The sequence below is a fragment of the Oncorhynchus masou genome, chromosome 24 (genome assembly GCF_036934945.1).
Source record: "Oncorhynchus masou masou isolate Uvic2021 chromosome 24, UVic_Omas_1.1, whole genome shotgun sequence".
NCBI lineage: Eukaryota > Metazoa > Chordata > Actinopteri > Salmoniformes > Salmonidae > Oncorhynchus > Oncorhynchus masou.
The window spans coordinates 77,793,493-77,809,339 of record NC_088235.1 but is presented as its reverse complement, the minus strand read 5'-3'; the positions used below and the strand labels follow the sequence as shown (position 1 = coordinate 77,809,339).

The following is a 15,847-nucleotide window of genomic DNA, read 5'->3' as shown; positions in this document are numbered from 1 at the left end:
CTTCAATAACATCACCATACCTACCACCTCTGACACTTTGCCCTAATTCACTTCCATTTCTCCTCCTGTCTTTATCTCACTCTGCGTACACTTTCTACCATTCTTATTGAACAAACCGTCTCCCTTTTTTCTGTAATTTTTAACTGACTCGAGCTCACCCTCTTCCTCTTATTCCTCCTCTGCCTCTCATTTTCCCTCCATTCCTCCTTATGATAATACTGCACTTCTCCTGATGCATATTGTTCTTGCCTTGTCAAGGGACGCCATTCAACCAGCTGTCACAATCTCTGTACAATCAGCACGAACCCTCCAGGATGTAGCGCTCAACAGTACATCCCACTTGTAAAGCAGGTGCTTCGTCTTGATGTTCTTCTTTATCGATAGCTTCCGCGACGCTTTTCCATTTCAAACAAGCGCGCTCCCTTTCTCACATTTGACGTAATCACTTGATCCTCCGTCCTTCCTGCTGCCTCAGCCGTCACTAGTGTTGACAGCATTACAGACCATTTAGAAATAGGTTGCCAATGTGAGATGGTATTTTATTTATTATTATTAACACATGTAAAAGTAATTGTATATTAAACGTATAAAAATCAAATTTGTCAACAAAGTACTATTTTGTTTAATGTTTGTTTGATTATAATAAAGTTTTACAATATCAATTCTCGTCGTCATATTTTTTTAATCTCGCGATGTCTCCTTGTCCTTCATGTGAAATCCAAAATGGGTTATTGGGATTTGCAAGAGGGTAAGGATTGTGTCGAGAAAACATGGATCACCACCAAATTAGGCACAGCTCTAGGTAAGTCGTACACAAAGGAAAGCATTATGCTAGTTAACTGTTGGTAAAGTTAGCTAGTTAACTGTTGGTAAAGAGCTGTAGCGCTAACTAGCCATAACATAGTTAGCTGCCAATGCCATGCTAGTTCTGCTAACATACTAGCAATTAACGTTAATGTTTTGTTTTTAACTAATGTAACGTCAGTTAACGTTGTTAGGTTAGCCAGTTGTTTAGCCAGCATCTTCTGTAAGACAGTACAGCTAAATAGGACATTAAACATTGGAATTTGAACGAGGTTTACCAGTTAGCTAGCAAGCATTCCATAGCTAACATTCTTGTAGCTAAATACTTGACAAGTAAGTAGCTAGCTAGTCAACTCTGTACACAGTAGTCTAACATTCTATTTTTTTTTTTTACACACAGGGTTGGTGGGTTCAGCCTACCACATTGTGGCATTCCAGCCTGATTCTGCAATCCAAGCTGTTCAGAGAGCCACAAATGGCACAGTAACCATGGGTATGTGTCTCTAGTCTCATACACAGCAGTAATAATAATAACCTTGCTTACTGCCACGAAGATATCATGATTTCACCTGAAATCTGAATACGCAGCTACCCCTCCTAGATCAGTTGCCAATAGTGTTCAGGCTATGATCTAAAAGGCAACACTGATCCTATATCAGCACTCCTACTCTGAGACACTGTGGATACGGACCTAGGTCCCCCCATCCATGTAATCTTATACATTGTGATCGCAAAAGCAAAACTGATCCTAGATCAGTGATCCTAGATCAGTGATCCTAGATCAGTGATCCTAGATCAGTGATCCTAGATCAGTGATCCTAGATCAGTGATCCTAGATCAGTGATCCTAGATCAGTGATCCTAGATCAGTGATCCTAGATCAGTGATCCTAGATCAGTGATCCTAGATCAGTGATCCTACTAGTAGAGGATTTGTAGATATGAGTCCAGGTCAAAATGCTGCAATTCACCTAATATTGCACCTGAGTCTCTATAGTTTCCTCGTGTGAGTGATGGTGAAAGTGTGCTGTTTAATCTTAGTGTTTCAGTGGAAATAAGAAACATGTTTCTGTGATCAGATGTTTGTTATAAGGATTTGTAAACAACATACAGTTAAGGTGGGTTATGCTAGTCAGGGTACCAATCTTTTTAGCTAACATTACACTTCTTGCCACTCTTGTCATTTGCCAAAGAGACTGGCCTTTTGGCAATCTCAATGTTCAATATGCAGCCGGATTTACAGCGCAGTTGCTGATTTGGTAGTTGGAAACCACATGCAATTTTTCCATTAAATATTATCGAACATGGGTGGTGCGTACAATTATAACATTTTAAGAATAGCAATAGAATAACAATAAACAATACTGTTATGACCTGCAGTCATTCTCTTGTGAGAAGGCGGTGTCAATGCAAGATCATATTGTTCAAAGAGGCTAGAGATGACTCAAATCAAAATCATCTAATTTTATTAGTCACATACATGTTTAGCAGATGCTATTGCGGATGTAGTGAAATGCTTGTGTTTCTAGCTCCAACAGTGCAGTAATACCTAACACTTTCACAACAATACACACATCTAAAGTAAAGGAATTCTAAGTATTTGGATGAGCAATGTCAGTGGCATAGACTAAAAGATGCAGTAGGATAGAATACAGTATATAATGATGAGTAATGCAAAATATTAGGGATGCACTATATATTGGTAAGGATATTGGAATCGGCCGATATTAGCTAAAAATGTCCGATGTCTAGTTTAACGCTTATGTGCAAAACCGATGTCAAAGCTGACGTGCAGTTGAAGTCGGAAGTTTACATGCACTTAAGTTGGAGTCATTAAAACTTGTTTTTCAACCACTCCACAAATTTCTTGTTAACAAACTATAGTTTTGGCAAGTCGGTTAGGTCATCTACTTTGTGCATGACAAGTAATTTTACCAACAATTGTTAACAGACAGATTATTTCACTTAATTCACTATCACAATTCCAGTGGGTCAGAAGTTTACATACACTGAGTTGACTGTGCATTTAAACAGCTTGGGAAATTCCAGAAAATGATGTCATGGCTTTAGAAGCTTCTGATTGACTCAAATTATGTAAATTAGCCTATTGGAGGTGTACCTGTGGATGTATTTCATGGCCTACCTTCAAACTCAGTGCCTCTTTGCTTGACATCATGGGGAAATCAGCCAAGACCTCAGAAAATAATTGTAGACCTCCACAAGTCTAGTACATCTTTGGGAGAAATTTCCAAACTCCTGAAGGTATCACGTTCATTTGTACAAGCAATAGTAAGCAAGTATAAACACCATGGGACCTCGCTGCCGTCATACCGCTCAGGAAGGAGACGCGTTCTGTCTCCTAGAGATGAACGTACTTTGGTGAGAAACGTGTAAATCAATCCCAGAATAACAGCAAAGGACCTTGTGAAGATGCTGGAGGAAACGGGTACGAAAGTATCTATATCCACAGTAAAATGAGTCCTATATCGACATAACCTGAAAGGCTGCTCAGCAAGGAAGAAGCCACTGCTCCAAACCTGCCATAAAAAGCCAGACTACGATTTGCAACTGCACATGGGAACAAAGATAATACTTTTTGGAGAAATGTCCTCTGGTCTGATGAAACAAAAATAGAACTGTTTGGCCATAATGACCATCTTTATGTTTGGAGGAAAAAGGGGGAGGCTTGCAAGCTGAAGAATACCATCCCAACTGTGGCGGCTTCATGTTTTGGAGGTGCTTTTTGCTGAAGGAGAGACTAGAGCACTTCACATAATAGATGGCATCATGAGGAGAGAATTTTTGTGGATATATTGAAGCAACATCTCAAGATGTCAGTCAGGAAGTTAAAGCTTGGTCGCAACTGGGTTTTCCAAATGGACAATGACCCCAAGCATACTTTCAAAGTTGTGGCAAAATGGCTTAAGGACAACAAAGTCAAGGTATTGGAGTGGCCATCACAAAGCCCTGGCCTCAATCTTTGCTGTTCCCTTCCACAATCATACATCTCCGCTGGCATCTCCATTGGCCTCTCTCTTCATTCCTCTTATAGATTTTGAACCAGTAGCCTAGCCCAATTATTTATACATTTGAGGTGGTTGTGGTAAAAATGCAACAAATGGGAATCCTCTGTTCTTCCCGTGCCCTATTTTTACAATGAAATGTATTATGTCAGAATGTCCAATGTTAGGTTTCCAATCAAAACATTGGGCAAAATCAAATCAAATGTTATTGTATGACCAATACAATTTGATTTGATTTTGCCCAATGTTAGGTTTCCAATCAAATTTATGGATTAAGTTTGATAGAACATTTTCCTGTCTAATTTGCATAATATTGGATGATAACTATAAGGGGTTATTGAAAAGAGGTGACAACCAGGCTAGGTTTATGCCAGTGTAAGTATTTTTGTCTTTCCTTCCAAAACAGCTGCCTTGGGGGCCATTTTTGGAATGACCACTTGTCTAGCAGGACAGGCCCGGGATGCTCCTGATGACCCTGTGAACTACTTCATCGGAGGCTGTGCATCAGGAGTCTTTCTTGGAGCTCGTAGTGAGTATGCTATATATTACACAGTATGCTGAATATCTGGGTTGCATTCAGTAGGAACAAACGGGAGCAAATGTTTCAAAACAAGGAAAATTAGTCTTCTCATTGGGAACGTTTGGATGAAACATCCTGGTTCCAAGCATTTTCTTCCAACATTTCATTCCAAAAAGCAGTCATTTCCCTTCAGCGCTTGTTAACTTCCCTATGCATATCTAAGATGACTGGTTATAAAAGCAATTGCTCTTTGTAGGGCTGTGAACTTCCTCTCATCGCTAGATGTTTGCTCACGGTACAGAGGGGCAACAAAAATAATATCCGGCCTCTCCATATCTTTTCCACAAATAACATGTATTTTTTGTCTCTTTGATCTACAGCTCACAGTGCAATGACAGGCACGACGGCATGTATTGGGCTGGGGACACTGGCCATGTTCACCAAGGTGGGCAAGATGGAGGGCTGGAGATTAGCTGGACCACCGAGGATGTAAACAGCCTGAGACTATATATCAACATGTATATTGTATATTACTTGAATAAACTTGTGTAAAAGAGTAGTCTATTAGTCTGTATCCTGCACCTCCTTGCTTTAGCCACAAGGTGGAGACATTGAGGCAAATTGGCTGTGGTGTTAGCTAATCAACTCCAATTTGCAATGGCCTCTTAATCAGTCATTTAGATCACAGTTAATCTGAGAATGACATCAGAAGGCATTAGTCTCCCAAGCAAACACTTTAAAATAAGGGCTGTGTTTCATGTAGGCTTAACCTTGCTTGATGTTTTGATAAATAAACATGTAAATCTCTCTAGGACAAGGTGACTTGTATTTACCGGCCAAAAACGAAACGCTAATTAGCTGCTAATGTGACTATTATAAAGAACTACAAATGCCATGATGAGCTGGACAAGACTGTCAAATCAAGGCAACGGTAAGAATCTCTCAATCTAATGTTAGCAAAGTTTTGACAATTCTGTGAACTGTCTTGTGCAAGTTTTAAATTGACACTAGCTGTTCGCAAAGGTGTCAGCTAGAGATGACATGCAGAGATTTGTAGTATTGCGTGATGTCTACTTGTCATTTTCAAATCAGAGTAAATGCAGCCGAATATATTGAAAGAAGTACCTGTGTCCGAGAGATGTACATGGTTATCAAAACGTCACGCCAGGGTAAGCCTACACGAAACAGCCCTTATTTGAAGTGTTTTTATAATTCCCTATGGGAAAAATTAATATTGGCACTGTTTTACCACTAGGTTTTATGGGTATTGTGGGGCTCTTGTAAAACATTTATTGCTTTTGTACACTGCTAAATTGGTGAATAACTGGTTGAGCAAATTCATTTTTAACTCACACTGGTTGCCAACATCGGTGCAAAATAATGTCTTAGGGAAATGTGATGCAATTGTGATTGCCTAATATGTATGAGAAAAAAAACATATTATAACTCTGGATTGGGCAAGGCAACCACACTGGACACTTCAAATATAGACCTCATCAGGGTTGTTATTTTGCATCTGGATACCTTGGCTCGAGGTCAACTTCTACGGCGGTCTTAATTCTCACAATGTGTAAAATAAATACCAAGAGATCTATTAGGTGATATAGATTCAGTATGGATGTAGGGCTACAAGCCGGTCTCTTATTCTAGTAGTGAAGGTTGTCTAAACAAAGTACATCTGTGTCAGTGGAGGCTGCTGAGGGGAGGACGGCTCATAATAATGGCTGGAACGGCATCAAACACATGGAACCATATTTGATGTATTTGATACCATTCCATTGATTCCGCTCCAGCTATTACCCTGAGCCCGTCCTCCCCAATTAAGGTGCCACCAACCTCCTGTGATCTGTGTCCCTTGTGTTCTACAACCTTGGTTTTACAATGTATAGCAATTATACTAGAAGGGTATTAGATGACACCAGAATTATTTGCATGGTTTTAACAGTGGTAAGAGACATTTTACTTTCTATCCCACTCTGCTTTCATTTAATTGAATGAAGGATGTTTGATGTTTCTTTCAAAAGGCTCACCTGATTTATTAATTGGACAGGATTTTGAGGGGAAGCATTGGTAAATCACATACAGTTCTTTTGAGAGAATCCAATCAGGATTGACAGTGTTTGTGTGTGTCAGGATGGAATGTGACCTTCCACATCATGTCATTCCCAGTCTGTGAGTCAGCTGTGATTCAGTGGTAGACCCTCACCACTCAATAGGGACACCCTACATCCCCTCATCATATGTACGTTCTGTTAGAATACTTTGACATGTTTCTGATGTTTTCCCACTACTCTTTGAGTAATTACTGATCTGACTTGGCTGGGATGGTGTAAGCAATTAGTGCAATCCTTGCCTCTTCACCTACCTGGTACACTTGATCAATTAGTAGCTTAGTCTTATGCTGGACCTTTCTCTCCATCCATCAATGCTTGAAAGTCAACTTCCTGTGACAGTCCCTGGAATGGATCCCTGTGATCAATCTGTTCTATCTCCATTGCACAAACATTTTCATTAACACAATGCAATCATACGTGTAAACAATTCATGGCTTCAAGTTGTTGTTTTTTGTTGTACTTTTCTCCCTAATTTCGTGATATCCAATTGGCTAAGTCTTGTCACATCAACACTAGGCCAATTGTTCGCCGCCTCATGTGTCTCCCGGTCACGGCCGTCTATGACACAGTCTGGGATCAAACCCGGGTCTGTAGTGTTGCCTCGATGCAGTGCCTTAGACCGCTGCGCCACTCAGGAGGCCCTGGCTTCAAGGTTGACATATTTGTGTAGTCTAATTATTTACAGTGATGTGAAGTATCTTGCCTGTTGATCTGCATTGTTTTTAAGGCAGGTTATCCCTCAGTAGCTGAATCAGGCTAAGCATTCAGTCGGTTGGTCTGGCCGTGGGACGGTGTGGTGGAGGGAGGGCAGCAGAGGGGCTATAAAGGGGATCAAGCCCTTTCAGAATGCCCAATTACACATCACATGTTTGGCAGCCATTTCCCAAGTGTTGACGGAAAACTAAAGCCTTGCACCTTACTATTGGCATGTTGAAGAAGGCCTTCATGGTGTTCAACCTTTATTGATGTAACCTGCAAGTAAAGGAGCCTCCCGCTAAGACTGTATTTACAGGCTATTACTGTATTATTATTATTATTATTATTATGGTTCAGCACATAAGCACAGTGAATGACAAGTGAAAAACCAACTGCATCTTGTTTGTTTTCGGAGGGATCCTGACAGGAATACACAGGATGATGGTGAAATTCTGGAAGAAGATTGAGTGAACATTTGGCTATGCTTTAATCTTAGACATTATGGAGGTAGTACGTGTGTGTGAGACAGACTGACTTGGCCCAAATTTGCTGCAAGCAGGTCGTCCATCAGTAGTGCTCAGAGTTGCTGTAGGCAGAGGTGAGTAGCTCAATAATCCACTCGTTACGATCCCAAATGCCCCTCTCAATCAGGCTTTCAGTAATGAGGGGAGATAGGTAGACAAAAAGAGGGGGAGAGACAGAAGTTGCTCAGATTTCATATCTGTTTGTCTGAGAGATGGGGGTTGTCATTCACCATTAAGCCGTGACTGAAAGAAATTGGTTCACGCAACACCCTCGGACCACATTTGGACATCTAATACACTTGGCCAGTGGAAAACTGCTAGGACCAGAGCAGTGGTGTCATTAAGCCTGGGCTTCTGGGGATTCAGTTCCAGATGGTTTTGGTCCAGCTCTGAACCTTTTGATGGTCCTGTGTGATCTTAAGTATGCTCCCTTGAATGCTCCTCTCTCTCTCCTTTCTTCTCTCTCCTCTCTCTCTTCCCTCTCTCTCTCTCTCGGAGGACCTGAGTCCCATGAACATGCCTGGCCTGATGACTCCTGCCTTTCCCCGCCCCCAGTCCACTTGTTTGTGCTGCTGATCCAGTTTCTGCTGTTCTGTCTGCGGCTATGGAATCCTGACCTGTTCAATGGACCTGTTACCTTATACTGGACCTGCTGATTCAACCCTCTCTCTGTAACATCTCGATCTCTGACTGCTAGGCTATGAAAAGCCAACTGACATTTACTCCTGAGGTGCTGACCTGTTACACCCTCAGGTCCTCACTGACATTTTCAACCTCTACCTGACCGAATCTGTAATGCCTACATGTTTCAAGCAGACCACCATAGTCCCTGTGCCCAATGAAGCGAAGGTAACCTGCCTAAATGATTACCGCCCTGTAGCACTCACGGCGGTAGCCATGAAGTGCTTTGAAAGGCTGGTCATGGCTCACATCAACAGCATCCTCCCGGATACCCTAGACCAGGGGTGTCAAAGTCAAATGGACGGAGGGCCAAATAAAAAATTTAGCTACAAGCCGAGGGCCGGACTGTTCGAATGTTCATTGAAAAATTTTTAAATGACGCATATAGTCTAGTGAACCTAATTGAACCTACTGAAAACCTAACAAATATATTCCAATATGATCAGATAAATAAAGCAATATTTTCTTATGGCTCTGTCAGTAATCTTTAATTTTCAACAGACACAAAAGACAAATTTCCTTTATATAAAAATCCCCATAACATGAACATTAAATGAAAGAAACCGGTATTCAAGGCACCATCAGTAGCCTATATTTTCTATTTTAGCAAAAGTGGGCTAAATTTACTTCAAAGAAAAAAACAATAATAGCAATTTTCTATCATCCACTCAACTGAAATATTTTTAAAATATAATTGGATTGAAATACAATAAAATAAAGTGCAAAAATCTATTAATCAAAAACAACACTTTGTTTAAGGAGAAGTAACATGCAGTGAAAACAAATATTAAACTTTAACTTTTAAACTTGAACTGAGTAAAAACTCTAAATATGTGATTGCACAGTAATGTTCACTTGTTTGAGGTTGAGGGTGATACTTGGTGGTGTCCCATCTTTTCCACAAGTTCATCAATGTTCGGGTAAGGCTCTGAGCTGAGGAAATCCTCAGAATTGAGTGGAGGTGTTCAGCAGTAAGTCGACTTCTGTGTGATGTTTTGTTCAGGTTCATCAAAGAAAAAAGTTGTTCACACAGGTATGTGCTGCCAAACATAGACAACGTTTGAGCAGCCTGGATGCGCAGCTGGGGCATTGTGTCGGGGAGGAAACGGGCGAACTCCGCAGCACCCACTGCCGCATATTTTGCCCTCAGTGCATCATTGCATTGGAGGTCAATCAACTCCATTTGGAGGTTTGGTGGTGAGCTTTCCACGTCAACAGCAAATGGGTTACCGAGCAGTTCCAACCTGCTTTTTTGTGCTTCAAAGTCAGCAAATCGGCGTCGAAAGTCAGCGGCAAGCATACCTATTTTATCAGCCAACTGTGCGCTCGGGAACGCACTGGTAGAGAGCTTCTCTTTCATGGTCTGGCAGCTGGGAAAGTGGCTCAAATTTTCTTTCCGCATCTGCGTCTCCCACAGAGTCAGTTTGGTTTTAAATGCCTTCACTGTACTGTACATATCAGAGATGACATGATCCCGACCCTGCAGCTGCAAGTTCATTGCATTCAGATGACTCGTAATGTCACACAGAAAAGCCATTTCACACAGAAACATTTCGTCTCGGAGTTGTGTTGTGTCTTTCCCTTTGCTGTCCAAGAACAGACAAATCTCCTCACGAAGCTCGAAACATCTTTGAAGCACCTTTCCCTGGCTTAGCCATCGCACCTCTGTGTGATAAGGCAAATCACCATGCTCCGTTTCTAACTCCGTCAGAAATGCCTTGAACTGGCGGTGATTCAAACCTTTGGCTCTGATAAAGTTAACTGTGCGCGTGATGATGCTCATTACATGCTCCATTTTCAAGGCTTTACCGCACAACGCTTCCTGGTGTATGATACAATGATAAGCTGTCAGCTCACCTGTCGCGTTTTCCTCTTGCATCTTTTCCCGTATCTTCGCCACCAGTCCGCTCCTGTGTCCACACATCGCAGGTGCTCCGTCGGTTGTCAAACCCACGAGTTTTTCCCAAGGCAGCTCCATCTCATTTACACATCTTGACACCTCTTCATACAAATCATGCCCCGTAGTTGTGCCATGCATAGGACGTAAAGCCAAAAACTCCTCTGTCACGCTTAGGCTGGAGTCCACTCCGCGGATGAAAATTGACAACTGGGCAATGTCAGAAATGTCGGTGCTCTCATCCACAGCCAAGGAATATGCAATGAAATCTTTTCCCTTTTTCACAAGCTGCTCTTTTAGATTGATGGACAACTGGTCTACTCTCTCGGCAATGGTGTTTCTGCTCAGACTCACATTTAAAAAGAGTTGCCTTTTTTCTGGGCAAACTTCGTCACAAACTTTAATCATGCAGTTTTTGATGAAATCCCCCTCCGTAAATGGCCGGGCTGATTTAGCGATCTCTTCTGCCAAAATAAAACTGGCCTTGTTTTTGTCCGCGTGTTTCGTTTCATAATGTCGTCTCAGATTATACTCTTTCAGTACCGCCACACTTTCTCCACACAGAAGACACACAGGTTTTCCAGCTACCTCCGTGAACATATACTCCGACTCCCACCTTGTTTGAAACCCCGGTTCTCAGTGTCCACCTTCCGTTTTGCCATTTTTGATGGGTATCTGAAAGTTAATTTTACTGTGATGCTGACGACTGCTGTGCCAATAAATATTGAAATGAAGCAGCCTACTGCTCGGTGCGTCACCGTTGCATTGTGGGAAATGTAGTATTGGTGCGTGTAAAAGATCTGCGGGCTGCCGGCTTGCTGCGGTCTGCGGGCCGGTTCTAATAATAAATCAAGATCATCCCAGGGGCCGTAAAAAACCTTCTCGCGGGCCGGATGTGGCCCGCGGGCCTTGACTCTGATATGTGCCCTAGACCCTCTCCAATTCGCATACCGCCCCAACAGATCCACAGATGACACAATCTCAACCTCGCTCCACACTGCCCTTTCCAGCCTGGACAAAAGGAACACCTATGTGAGAATGCTGTTCATTGTCTACAGCTTAGCATTCAACACCATAGTGCCTACGAAGCTCATCACTAAGCTAAGGACACTGGGACTAAATACCTCCCTCTTCAACTGGATCCTGGACTTCCTGACGGGCAGCCCCCAGGTGGTAAGGGTAGGCAACAACACGTCTGCCATGCTGATCCTCAACATTGGGGCCCCTCAGGGGTGTGTACTTAGTCCCCTCCTGCACTCCCTGTTCACCCACGACTGCGTAGACAACCACGACTCCAACACCATCATTATTTTTGCTGACAACACAACAGTTTTAGGCCTGATCACAGACAACGATGAGACCGCCTATAGGGAGGAGGTCAGAGAACTGGCAGTGTTGCCAGGACAGTAACCTCTCCCTCAATGTGAGCAAGACAAAGGAGCTGATCGTGGACTACAGGAAAAGGCTGGCCGAACAGGCCCCCATTAACATCAACAGGGCTGTAGTGGAGCAGATTGAGAGCTTCAAGTTCCTTGGTGTTCACATCACCAACGATCTATCATGGTCCAACGACGACAGCTTTTCCCCATCAGGAGACTGAAAAGATTTGGCATCGGTCCCCAGATACTCAAAGTTCTACAGCTGCACCATCGAGAGCATCCTGACCGGTTGCATAACCACCTGGCATGGCAACTGCTCGGCATCTGGCTGTAAGGCGCTACAGAGGGTAGGTCATATATCCAGGACCTATATAATAGATGCTGTCAGAGGATAGACCATAAAATTGTTAGAGACTCCAGTCACCCAAGTCATAGACTGCTTTTTTTCTGCTACCACACGGCAAGCGGTACCGGAGCGCCAAGTCTAGGACCAAAAGGCTCCTTAACATCTTCTACCTGCAAGCCGTAAGACTGCTGAACAATTAATCAAATGGCCACCGGACTATTACATTAACCCCCCCCCATTTGTTTTGTACACTGCTGCTACTCGCTGTTTACTATCTATGCATAATCACTTCACCCTTACCTACAAACTATCTCTAACCTGTATCCCCGCCGCACACTGACTTTGTACCGGTACCCCCTGTATATAGCCTCGGTATTGTTATGTTACTTTGTATTATTTTTTACTTTAGTTTATTTGGTAAATATTTTCTTAACTCTTCTTGAACTGCACTGTTGGTTTAAGGCTTGTAAGTAAGCATTTCACGCTAAGGTCTACACTTGTATTTGGCGCATGTGACAAAGATTGATTAGATTCTATAACCACTGATTATTATTTGACCCTGCTGGTCATCTATGAATGTTTGAACATTTTGAAGAATGATCTAGTCTTCATGGCCATGTACTCTTATCTCCAACGGCACAGCCAGAACCTGTCGCCCCTCAGAGCCTGGTTCCTCTCTAGGTTTCTTCCTAGGTTCCTGCCTTTCTAGGGAGCTTTTCCTAGCCACCGTGCTTCTACATCTGCATAGTTTGCTCTTTGGGGTTTCAGGCTGGGTTTCTGTATAAGCATATATATATATATATATATATATATATATACATACAGAGAAATATATATATATATATATACATACAGAGAAATTATGATATTGAACACACAGGATTTTGTAATAATAAAATTGGTATGTAAAGAAAAGAGAAACAAAAAGAGGTGGGCTTACACCCCCAACTCCCCATCCCATTCCCCCAGCCCAACATGCCTCCATCCATTCCCCCAGCCCAACATGCCTCCATCCCATTCCCCCAGCCCAACATGCCTCCATCCATTCCCCCAGCCCAACATGCCTCCATCCCATTCCCCCAGCCCAACATGCCTCCATCCCATTCCCCCAGCCCAACATGCCTCCATCCCATTCCCCCAGCCCAACATGCCTCCATCCCATTCCCCCAGCCCAACATGCCACCATCCATTCCCCCAGCCCAACATGCCTCCATCCATTCCCCCAGCCCAACATGCCTCCATCCATTCCCCCAGCCCAACATGCCTCCATCCCATTCCCCCAGCACAACATGCCTCCATCCCATTCCCCCAGCACAACATGCCTCCATCCCATTCCCCCAGCACAACATGCCTCCATCCCATTCCCCCAGCACAACATGCCTCCATCCCATTCCCCCAGCCCAACATGCCTCCATCCCATTCCCCCAGCCCAACATGCCTCCATCCCATTCCCCCAGCCCATTCTCCAACCGTCCACCCCATTCTCCAACCGTCCAACCCACATTTTGTTGTGTCAATGGATTACATTTGGATTTTGTCACTGGTTTACACACAATACCCTATAATGTCAAAGAGGAATTATGGATTTAGATATTTTTACAAATTTTATTAAAATATGAAAAGCTGAAAGGTCATGAGTCTATAAGTATTCAACCCATTTGTTATTGCAAGCCTAAATAAGTTCAGAAGTGACTTGTTAAGCACCATTTTGCATGGAAAGTTGCATGGACTCACTCTGTGCAATAATAGGGTTTAACATGTTTTTTGAATGACTACCTCATCTCTGTACCCCACACATACAATTATCTGTAAGTAAGGCTGTTACAGTGACCTTATTACCGCAACACTGGCAGTCAAGTGGTCATGATCACAGTCAAATTCCATGTGACCATTGAGTCATGGTAACTACGCATCTCCAAAACTGCGTTCCAATGCCTCTGATGGTCATTAGTAGCATATCATACTTGCTAATGGCTGGTACTCCATGCTCTATTGTCCCTCTAATCGTTCTTATATCAATGCAAATGCATCGAAAATCAAATCAAACACTTTATGATTGCGCGAGAAAATAGTTTTGATGGGATCATCCTCTTTTTAACAGAGGCCATCAGCTTTCTATAGGCTAGGCCTACTGTATTTATTTAGCACCTTGCCTAATATTAAGCACATTGCTTTGCTTTACAACCAGAGTAGCCTACCTGGCTGGCATGAAAATGAACAGAGGGAAAACCATTTGCTATTCAAGTTCATATGGAAGACACGTCTTTTTAAACCCTGCCCCTGTTCCGACAGGTGCATGATAATGACCAAACTGGTTTCACACATATTATTTAGTATATGGAAAGACCAGATTAAATTGAGAATATTGCATTAGAATATTATAAAGTACTTGTCAAATTGTGAATGAGAGACTGATGAAGTGTGTGCAGCCTGCTCAAGAAAGAGAGTAGAGCATTTCCCTTTCATGCAACTTTTTTCAAATCATAATTCGTCGCATCATGCAGCCTTAGCATGTATTAGAAATTGAAACATATAGCCTAACGTTTGTATCACAACTAAATAACTCAAAGCATATACTGTAGAAGGACACAGAATAGAAGAATAGCTGCTCCCTCAAAATCGTTTGTGGAAAAAGATCCTTTCTAGTTTATTCAGCTGTGTTCAATTGTATTATTCTTCCTATAAAATATAAAATAATGGCACGGAATTATAAGCAAAATTAACAAGTGTTGCCCACAGCCATATTGCATAGCCAGATCAGGACGACTCAGCATATGCTATTCTGTTCTTCTGAAATAGGCTACATTTTCTTCATTTCATAATGTTTCTTTAGACCTGCCTAAAATAAATAATGGATTGATTGTGATGGTGTAGACTATATTAAATGGATTTATTAGACGTTTTAAAATGTAGATGTTCCAAAAGTCTGCATCCAGTAGGCTATGCGTGGAAGGCGGAGATGGTAAACATGTTTAAGATAATTAACTGTCAATTACCATGAGACTGGCAGTAATTTGAATAATAATCACCAGCTGACAAAAATCCCTATCTGTAAGGTCCCTCAGTGGAGCAATTCATTTCAAACACAGATTCAACCATAAAGACCAGGTAGGTTTTCCAATGCCTTGCAAAGAAGGGAACCTAGTGGTAGATGGGTAGAAATACAAAAAAGCAGATATGGAATATCCCTTTGAGCATGGTGAAGTTATTAATTACACTTTGGATGGTGTATCAATATACCCAGTCACTACAAAGATACAGGCATCCTTCCTAACTCAGTTGCCGGAGAGGAAGGAAACCACTCAGGGATTTCACCATGAGGCCAATGGTAACTTTAAAACAGTTACAGAATGTAATGGCTGTGCTAGGAGAACTGAGGATGGATCAACAACAATGTAGTTACTCCACAATACTAACCTAATTGACAGGATGAAAAGCAGGAAACTTGTAAAATAAAAAATATTCCAAAACATGCACATTCATGAGAGGCAATATCTCTTTCATTATCACTGTATGCACAGGTTTACCTCCCACTGTATTAACATCCTACTATACCTTTGTCTGTACATTATGCCTTGAATATATTCTACCGTGCCCAGAAATCTGCTCCTTTTACTCTCTGTTCAGAACGTACTAGGTGTCCAGTTCTGTTAGCCTTTAGCCGAACCCTTATCCTACTCCTCCTCTGTTGCTCCGGTGATGTAGAGGTTAATCCAGGCCCTACAGTGTCTACCTCCACCCCCATCCCCCAGGCTCTCTCATTTGTTGACTTCTGCAACTGTAGAAGCCTTGGTTTCATGCATGTTAACATTAGAAGCCTCCTCTCTAAGTTTGTTTTATTCAACGACCTAACACACTCCACCAA

General features: G+C 42.3%; 1 protein-coding gene across 1 annotated transcript; it reads left to right on the top strand.

The window, feature by feature from the left end:
• The first annotated feature begins 678 nt into the window (after positions 1-678).
• LOC135512720 (NADH dehydrogenase [ubiquinone] 1 alpha subcomplex subunit 11-like) lies at positions 679-4,904 on the top strand. Its single transcript, XM_064935032.1, has 4 exons — positions 679-802; positions 1,205-1,297; positions 4,232-4,354; positions 4,726-4,904. The coding sequence occupies exons 1-4, from the start codon at positions 724-726 to the stop codon at positions 4,836-4,838; spliced, it is 408 nt and encodes a 135-aa protein (XP_064791104.1). The 5' UTR covers positions 679-723; the 3' UTR covers positions 4,839-4,904.
• The last annotated feature ends 10,943 nt before the right edge of the window (positions 4,905-15,847 follow it).